Source organism: Chrysochloris asiatica, unplaced genomic scaffold (genome assembly GCF_000296735.1).
Source record: "Chrysochloris asiatica unplaced genomic scaffold, ChrAsi1.0 scaffold00043, whole genome shotgun sequence".
Classification (NCBI taxonomy): domain Eukaryota; kingdom Metazoa; phylum Chordata; class Mammalia; order Afrosoricida; family Chrysochloridae; genus Chrysochloris; species Chrysochloris asiatica.
The window spans coordinates 13,897,907-13,908,200 of record NW_006408561.1 but is presented as its reverse complement, the minus strand read 5'-3'; the positions used below and the strand labels follow the sequence as shown (position 1 = coordinate 13,908,200).

The window sequence follows — 10,294 nt, the reverse complement described above, 5'->3', positions numbered from 1 at the left end:
TGTGTGGAACTCTGGAAGCTATGCCACTGGTATTTTAAATACAAGAGAAACCCGTGTGGACAGGGTTCAGTGGATCTAGCAGACTACCACAAACTAGGAAGAAGGAGAGGTGGACTACTTCTGAACGTTTAGCCACTCAAAACCTTATGGATCATAGTGGAACATTGTCAGATACTGTGCCAGAAGAAAAGCCTCTTTGGTTAGAAGGCACTCAAAATATGACTAGGAAAGAGCTGCTTCCTCAAAGTAGAGTTGACCATGGTGACATGAATGGAGTCAAGCTTTTAGGACCTTCATTTGCTGATAGGAAACAACTCAAAATGAGAAACAGCTATAAACATCCATTAATAATCAGAACATGAAATGTAGGAAGTATGAAAATGGGAAATTGTAAAAAATGAAAGTGGAATGCATAAAAATCAATATCTGAGTCATTAGCAAACTGAAAGGGTCATGATGTGGTGCTGTAGGATAAACATTGGACTGCTAATCACAAGGTTGAGTGTTCAAAACCACCAGTCATTCCTCAGAAACCCTATACAGAGTCGTTATGAACCATAACTAATTCACTGGCACTTAACAACAATAAGAGTGAACTTAAATGGACTAGTATTAATAATTTTGAAACTAATAGTCGTATGGCTTACTATGCTGGGAATGAAAAATTCAAGAGGAATGGTATAGCATTCATCATCAAAAAGAATATTTCAAGATCAAACTTGAAGTACAAGGCTGTCTGTGATAGGATAATAGCCATATACTTACAAGGAAGACTAGTTAATACACTATTATTCAAATTTATGTACCAACTTCTAACGCCAACTTCTTCAATCTGAAATTGATCAAGCATGCAATCAAGATGTATTGCTAATTACTAGTGATTCGAATGCAAAGAATGGTAACAAAGAGGAAAATCAATAGTTGGAAAATGTGGCCTTGTTGATAGAAATTATGCTGGAGATCACCTGATAGAATTTTATAAGACTAAGGCGCTCTGGTCGCGTAGTGGTTTTTGAATTGGGCTGCTAACCTCAAGGTCAGTAGTTCGAAACTACCAGTTGTTCCGTGAGAGAAAGATGAGGCTTTTTGCTCCCGTAAAGATTTGTAGCCTCGGAAATCCATGCAGTGTGTCTGAACTGACTCCACAGTACTTAACAACAACAATGACTTATTCATTGCAAATACCTTTGTAAACAACATGGATCTTATTAGATGGAATACATAGGAAACAAACCGACTACATCTGTCAGAAGTTGTTGTTAAGTGGTAGAAAAGCTCAATGGCATAAGCCTAAACAAGACCAGAGACAAACTGTCTTTGAACAAACCACCAACTGCTCATATGGAAGTTCAGACTGAAGCTGAAGAAAATTAACACAAGCATATGAGAGCCATGACTTGAACATATTCTACCTCAATTTAGAGACCATCTCAGGAACAGATTTTATACATTAGAGACTAATGACCAAAGACCAGAATAGTTGTGGGATGACTTCAGTATCATACAGGAAGAAAACAAAAGGTCATGAAAAAGTCAGGAAAGAAAGAAAAGAACAAAATGGATGTCAGAAGAGACTCTGAAACCTGCTATCCAGAGTAGAGATGCTACAGTGAATGGAATAAAGGGGAAAATAAAAGAACTGAACAGAAAATGTCAAAGGACAGCTCGAGAAGACAAAATCAGGTATAACAACGAAATGTGCAAAGGCCAGGAGGTAGAAAATCAAAAGAAAAGAACACATTCAGCATTTTCCAAATGGAGGAAACAGGAAAATATTTAAGCCTCGATTTCCAGTGTTGAAGGATTCTAGGCGCACAATATTGAAAGATGCAGAAAACATCAAAAGAACATGGAAGGTATACACAGAGTCACTGTACCAAAAAGAAATGGTTAATGTTCAGCCATTTAAAGAGGTAGCATATGATCGAGAACTAATGGAAGAAGTCCAAGGAGCACTGAAGGCACTGGTGAAAAACAAAGTTTTAAAACAAAAAATATGTATTCATAGAAATACAGTCAGAATGCTCTTTTACTTTGGATATGCTATCAGGATGGGCTACTACCTGGAAAAGGACATCATGTTTGGTAAAGTAGAGGGTCAGCGAAACAGAGGAAGACCTCCAGCAGTGGACTCAAGCATTACAGCAACTGTGGGGATGACACAGGACCGGCCAGTGCTTCCTTTTATTGTGTATAGGGTCAATACGAATCTGACCCAGCTCAATACAACCTAGCAATAGCAACTCAATATCTGGTCCACTTCTGTCAAAGCAATCATAGCAAATATTTGCAGAGTTTTACCTGTGTGTCTAGAACCCTTTTCTAAGGTCTTTAAATGGATGATTGAACCATCACAATTGCCCCATGAGGGAAAAACTCTTCTTTTTTCCATTTTAGCAATGAGAAAACAGGCGCAGAAAATTTGTATAGATTATCTGGACTCACACAAGATAACAGTGGTAGAGTTTAGTTTTTAATTTAGACTAGCTCACTTCAGTCCTGATGCTTCTCACTGCAATCTTTCATGAAGCTAAGCTCTGATTTATACCTGGCCATGAAGTTAATTGCAAGTGGAGGCACTGAAGAAAAGAAATATTCATATTCTCACATTACTGTTATTTTTTCTTTGGAGACAAAATATTTCTGATCAGTTTCAAGAAGAACTGTTCCAAACACTTTGGTATGAAGTTAATATTGAAGCCATAATTTCTGTCTCGTCCCCTAACTTAGTTCTGTTCTCTAGGTTCAGGTGCCAACTCATCCTTTAAGAACAAACTCTTTTCTTAGTGTTCGGAGGCATAGTCTGCTGTTCCTGTCTTTGTGAACTCACTCTGATGATATTATCCTGTGTTAAAAGCATTTTATACATCTTTCAGAACATAAAAGAGGATGGCAAACAAATTTCTTTTAAATGGGTGTAGGAAGCCCATGTTTGGCTGGACAATACATGTGCTTTAAGATAACACTCAAAAGCTTTATCAGTCATTTGTTCTATGTAAATAAGCCAAATGCTAGACTTTGTCAGGAAAAATAGCTGTTGAATGGATACTCAAATGATGTGTAGGTAGGTTTTGGTAGGCGAGGCATTGTGACATTCTGACTAGAAAATGAGAAGGCTGCTTCTGGAAGTTGAAGCTGATGCAATTCTGACATTGCTACATGGCCACAAGGACTCTCCTAAGATCAAGTTGAGTTTTGAATAACAAATTGAGAAACAAATAAAGAAACAAAATATCTTTAAGTGGGTGATTTCCAGAGTGCAACAAATCCCTGACATGGTGTTGAACAAGAAATAAGACCAGTCTAGGTGCATGCATCATAGAGCCTGTGTCCACCAAACATAGTCTTTAGCTAAATTTTATTTTAATTAAAAATATGCTTTGTAAAATTATTTATTTTTATAATTTTGATATTTTCATTAAGTTTTGTAAAGTCTCTCATGTTCTTTGAAAAACTTCAGTCCCAAAAACCTAGCATGAAAATCATTTAGTGCCTTCTTTTCTTTTTAAAGATAGGTAAAGATCTACCAGAGTTGGGGCCGTTTTCAAAATTAAAGGATTGGCAAAATCGGCGACAACTGGATTTTTAGTCTCTTATGCTTAAAAGCTTTTCTTTTAATGCATTAATTTTTACCAACTGTCTTTAATATGGGTGTGAAAGAGAAAGAAAAAATGGAGAGGAAGAGAGAAGAGTGAAATAGGATGGAAGAGGACAGGAGAGAAGCAAATAAATGAGAAGATTCCTGAACAGAGAAGCAGTGAATGTCCTTCTCATGGTGCCTAAGAAGAGATAGCTTTTAATGGAAAGATCATTTGTTGTAGGAACTAAATGTTGCTGTTGTTAAGTTGTTGATTTGTTCATAGATATACAAACTTGCATCTCTGTATTCCTGCTCCAAATGGAAACATTTGATTTTTTAGTCAAATTAATACCAGTCTTGTTAAGTGCCATCTAGTCAATTCTTAACTCATAGTGACCCTGTATAGGGTTTCTGAGGACAATTAATGAATTTGAACTGCCAACCTTGTGATTAGAAGTCCAGTGCTTATCCTACTGCACCACATCAGAACTCCAACTCTAGTCTTGTTGTGTTGTTGTTAAGTGCTGTCGAGTCGGTTCTGATCCATATCAACCCTGTATAGGGTTTCTGAGGAGCAACTGGTGAGTTTGAATCACTGACCTTGCAATTAAAACAGCTTTGCAGTTCAAACACACAGCACCACACCAGGACTCCAGTTCTAGTCTAGTAATTATAAAAAATAAGGAAAAGATAATAATAATAATAATAATAAAACAGGAAAAAAAGCAGTAATATATTTTAATATCTCAACATGACTTAATTTTCCAGTTACACATGTTGTTGTTGTTATTAAGTGCCATTGAGTTGGTGCCAACACCTAGTGACCCTACATACAACAGAAGGAAACACTGCCCAGCCCTGTGGCATCCCCACAATTGTTGCTATGTTTGAGCCCATTGTTGCATTCACTGTGTTAACTGAGGGTCTTCCTCTTTTTAACTGAGGGTCTTCCTCTTTTTCATTGACTCTCTACTTTACCAAGCATATGTGCTTTTCCAGGGACTAATACTGCCTGAAAACATGTCCAAAGTATGTCTTGCTATCCTCACTTCTAAGGACAAATCTAACTGTACTTCTTCCAAGACAGGTTTATTCTTCTGCCAGTCCTGATTTCACATGCATATGAAGCCATTGAAAATACGTTTGACTTGGGTCACACACACCTTAGTCCTCAAAGTAACATCTTTGCTTTTAATACTTTAAGAGCTCTTTGGCAGCAGATTTGTCCAATGCAATATGTTGTTTGGTTACTTGACTATTGCTTCCATGAGTGTTGATAATTGTCTACAGTCTGATTCAAATATTTAATATGTAAAAGTTTCCATTGTTTTATGAAAGAAGTTTTAATTTTTAAAAGAACTACGTTGTTGCTGTTGTTAAGTACTGTGGAGTCGATTCCGACTCATAGTGACCCTGCACAGGGTTTCCCAGGCTGTAAATCTTTACAGGAGCAGAATGCCTCATCTTTCTCCCACGGAACTGCTGGTAGTTTTGAACTGCCGACCTTGAGGTTAGCAGCCCAATTCGTAACCATTACTCTACCACAGCTCCTTAAAACACTTCTACAACATGATCTTAGGTTGGGTTTCCAGTCAGATTTTTAAAATTAAGTGGTCCTGGTGTAGCGCTGTGGGTTAATGCACCAGACTGCAAAGCCATTTCAAATACAAGGTCGGTAGTTCAGGCTCACCAGCTGCTCCTTGGAAACACTATACAGGGTCGCTATGGGTCTGAACAGACTCGACAGCACTTTACAACAACAGCAACATGGTATATACATGTCTAGAGTTAGAGAACTAGGGATGCGGTTGGTTTGTTCATAGATACACATTTATCCCAGAAAACTTTCAGATGATAGTGGGATGAAAATAAATTAGATAAAGCCTGTGTGATATCTGCCCCCTCTCCAAGCACTATCCACTGTTGTGTTGAGCACAGTTTGTATCCTGGCAACTCCACTCATCCTGATCTGATTGGTATAGACAGTGCCTTTTTGCATATTTATCCAATTTTTAAAATTTAATTTAGTTGTCCATATTTAAAAGCATAAGATTTTATAAGAATGATCCCGATTTATGACTTTTCTTGAAAAAGAACATATGTCATTCTCTTATATTAACTATGGCCTCTTTTACATTAAATAGGTTTTCTCTAGTTCACTGCAGCTCCCACCTTTCTCTTTAGTTTATCAACTCTGTTGCTGAATTTCATTTGTTATTTATCATCTTATCTGAAGCTCAATTTACATTATCTGTCTAGCCCTGTAGGCATGTTACTTGCAAACTCTAATGAAAAAGCTGATCAGTTTGTAGGCCAATTAATCATTTTTGGGATGCCCATTGCTCATATCTTACAGGCTATGTTCTTGAGTTCTTATGGTGCAATGATTAAGCATTCAGCTGTAAAATGAAAAGTTAGTGGTTCAAACTCAAGAGCTGCTCTACTGGAGAAAAGACCCATTTATCTGTTTCTATACAGATTTTAACTGAGGAAATCCTATGGGACAATTCTACTCTATCCTATTTGGTTACTATGAATTGTAATGGACTCCAAAACACAGCAACAACAAAGCATTCTCTGGTGTGTTCCTATGTGACCAGTGTAGAATGATAAAAGACAAAGAAATGGGTTCTGTATTTAAAATATAAAATAGGTTATCAATATGGATGGGTGCATATAAAGACTTATAGCCTAGATATGTAAAAATAATAATACAGCAAAATTGGTTTGGCTTTTGAAGTTGAATATTTCTTTTAAATCTTAGATGAGATGCAAATAAAGCAGTTATAGGAAAAATAAACCACAATATTTTTTTATAAGAGTTTTGTTTTTCTTTTTAGTAAATATACTTCTTGAAATTCAGGATTTTAAAGGGAAATGGTACATTCTTTTTGTAATACATTATTATCCCTTCAGAGAATTTTTTAGTCTTTCAATGACTCTTGCAGCCTTCTACATTTATAAAAATTAAGAGGATTAGGTCTCATTTCCCTGAAAGGTAGTAAGTAGGTCAGACAGGAAACACAGCTTATTCATTTTTTGTCTTCTTATGATTTCAATTTGTAGACAATAAGTAATTGATAAAAATTAATGGCTCTCTCTCTTTTTTAAATTTTTCCAGGCAAAGCATTGGCAAATCAAAAACTACATTTCCCTTCCTGAACGAGATACTAACTTAATGGAAAGTGAAATTCAAGAGAAAAGCTTAAGGAAAACTCCTTTACTTTCTAAGGAAGAATCATGTTTAGACCCAATGGGACATTACCTACTTGATCAGAAAAACAAAGACTCGATGTAGGAACAAATAATTTAAAATGTTATTTAGATGTCAATTGGAGTCTTTTCTAGTCTCTATGATCAAAATAAGATTGATCCAAATTCCCTTCTGTGCTTTGTGGAATATACAGATTATCTCATAAATTCTAAAAAAGTTTTTGGGATGTGTGTGTGTGTGTGTGTGTGTGTGTGCAAGAGGTCAATGCTTAGGTTGTAAGTTCATATCTGGTTATTATTCCTTGTTGTTGTTAAGTGCCCTGTATAAGGTTTCCAAGGAATGGCTGGTGAGTTTGAACCACTGATCTTGTGGCTCAAACCGATCTTATGGTAGAATACTTATCCTACAATGCCATGCCATTTAATTTTTTATTTCTACTCAGTGCTTTCAAGTCTGATTTCTATTCCATTGTCAACTAAATAAATTAGTCCCTTTCCTAAATTATAAGTGTGTTAGATTTTACTCCTGGCTTTGTTAAGGTGGAAAGAGTCCCCATGGTACAGTAGAATAATCACTGGACTGTTAACCACCAGATTCACAGTTCAAACCCATCAGCTGTTCTGCAGTAGTAAATGTAAATGTAAATATTTACAGCCTTGGAAACTCTACAAAGTCCTTATGAGTCAAAAATGACTTAATGGAAGTGAATTTGGCTTGGTTTGGTTTGCTAACGTGAATTGGAGTCACAAAAAAATGTTACTTTTTTGTGAATTTATGTCACAAAAAGTCAAAGAACTTGATGTTGGATGTTAGGCATCACTCTCCTATATCTCATTTTTACATTTTTTCCTAAAGCCAGGCATAATTCTTTTGTTTTTATTATTGTGGCTAACCCAAACGCTTATAATCTACATTAATCCTAAACAGATTTTAAATGTTTTTTAAAAATAAGTCTCCCGACAATATGTATGTGTAGTTAGTTGTATATCATCAAGATAGTTCCGACTCATAGCAACCCTGTGTAGGATTTCTGAGACAGTCATTCTCTGTAGTAGCAGAAAACCTCATCTTTCTCTCATGGAGCAGCAGATGGATTCCAATCACCAACTTTCTGGCTAACAGCCCAACGCATAATCCACTATGCCCCTAAGCTTCCTCCAACATGTATATACCATTATAATGTGGAATTCTTGCAAAGAAATTTTAACCTATATTTTAAAAAAAAAACACAGTAAAAACATTTTCATATTTTTGAGTTACTATTTTTTCCAAGTAAGGAATAAGACTTACTTAGAATGAATAAGAAAATATTTCTATACAATTCACATTATACTTAAACTCAATGCTAATGTAATCTTTTGGAATGAACAGAAGGAACTCCATAGAGAGCAAGCATGTACCAGCTTTATTCTCACTCTTCAATGACCTTTCAAATCCAGTCAGAGGGACTGAAATCCTCTGCCTTTGAATGATAATTTTGTTCTCCTTACTGTTCTAGACACTATGAGATGACTGTGACATATCTAGGCTAAGTTCCAGGGGGAGTTGGTAGATTTTAAAATTTGTTCTGTGATTCAGTCTTGCTCTTCTTCTTCTTCCTTTGATCTCCTTAGCCACAGTTTCCTGTCCAGTGATAATTGATGGAAGGATATGGAACAAGGATATGGCTAGCATTGCTGTTCTCTAGGCTTAGCTTACACTTTTGCTGGGGATAGAATTAAAGGTTCCTTGGCAGTCCCCCACAGGGACTTCTGTACTGTACATTTCAGACTGATGCATTATTTGACATCAATATGTAATCTCCTGATGCCCTACCCTGCCCTGCCACAGTGGTAATATATTCCACAATGTTTCTCTACTACATCATTGGGAGGCCTCTTACTAGCTGGCCTCCCTCTTGAACAGCTCCTGGCTAAACTGCGTGTGAAAGTCTTATGTCTTTGCACATTAACTTCCCCACTGTTTCCCTGTCTCTCCTTGTCCAATTGGGTAGCTCAACTCATAGTTTCTTGCCTGTAGACTTTTTCATGTATAATGACAAATTGGAGTCCTGGTGTGGTGCTGGGGACTAGTGCACTGGATTGCAAAGTGTGTTTGAACCGAAGGTCAGAGGTTCAAGTTCACCAGTTGCTCCTCAGAAACCCTATATAGGATCGCCATGGGTCAAAATGACTCAGCGGCACTTAACAACAACAACCCATAGTTTCTTGCAAGTAGCCTTTTTCAGGTATAATGAAAACACTGATCCACTCTGTCTTTGTAATAAACTCTCTGATTGGTCTATGCACACCTATAACTCCTTCCAACACTATACTCTCTTTTGGTTCCTGCATCCTTAATTTGTATGTCCTTTAAAGTAGAGATTGGCCTAAAGGCTACAAGATCAGTTTTGAGCTACTGTCTTGGCAAAGTGGACCTGCACAAGAAGTTTAGCATCTCACTTTGAAATGTGGGAACACTTTTAATTAATTAATTAATTTGTTCTCAGATCTTTTGGCCCTCCACTAGTAGGGAGATAGTGAAAAATTAAACCTTTTAAATGTCATGTACCATTAAGTACACTTTGACATTTGCTCTTCCGTTTCTGCGAATTATGACTTGCTGAAATATCAAGTGGCACTTTACTTTCAGGCAGATGGATCTTTTCAATTAAAGAAATATAATAAAACAACCCTGTACAACCACAGAATACTGGGTTTGGAAAGACTTTCCATATGATAAAATACTTTAGTCCACCCTACTACTATCACATCTACTTTCCTACATTTTACAGGTGAGTTAGTAAAGTCTAGAGTGTTCACTTTACTAAGAAAAGCACAGTTGCTTTTGTGACCACATTTGTAGAACAGTGAAGGAGAGAATTCCAGATTTCCATTTCACTTTAGAAATAATTGTTATAGATTTCTAGTTTATTTTAGAAACTATATACATTTCCCATTTCTTATCACAAAATTTGCAGTTCTGGTGTTGCACTGTGGGTTAATGCACTGGGTTGCAAAGTCATTTGAACTGCAATGTCCGTGGTTCAAGCTCACCTGCTGCTCCTCAGAAACCCTATACAGCCCACGATGGGTCGGAACCGACTCTACGGTGCTTATTAACAATATCACAAATTTGGTTATTCTTCCTAATGTGTGTGTGTTTATGCAGCCTTTCCTTAGACTCTTTATTAGGTACTATCAAGTCAGTTCTAACTCAGAGCAACCCTCTGTAGAAGAGAACAAACCACGGCTCAGTCCTGTGCCATTCTCACAATTGTCCCTGTGTTTGATCCCATTGTTGCAGCCACAGTGTCATTCCATCTTGTTGAGGGGCTTCCTCTTTTTTGCAGACCCTTTACTTAGCATGATATCTTAAAACCGGACTAATTGAACTCTATTTTACTTCATTTCATTTCCTATCCTTTTTGATACTTTGTATTACCAAGATTGGTAGCGTAGTGGTTAAGAGTCAGGCTGCCAAGTTCAAGGTCAGCAGTTTGACACTACCAGCGATTCCGC

At 36.8% G+C, this 10,294-nt stretch overlaps 1 protein-coding gene across 1 annotated transcript in view; it reads left to right on the top strand.

Moving 5' to 3' along the window:
* WDR49 (WD repeat domain 49) overlaps window positions 1–10,294 on the top strand; it is a 259,423-nt gene that overhangs the window by 197,412 nt on the left and 51,717 nt on the right. Inside the window, exon 15 of the mRNA XM_006861854.1 lies at window positions 6,702–6,874. Coding sequence (XP_006861916.1) covers window positions 6,702–6,874 — 173 coding nt within the window. The remainder of the gene's footprint in view (window positions 1–6,701; window positions 6,875–10,294) is intronic.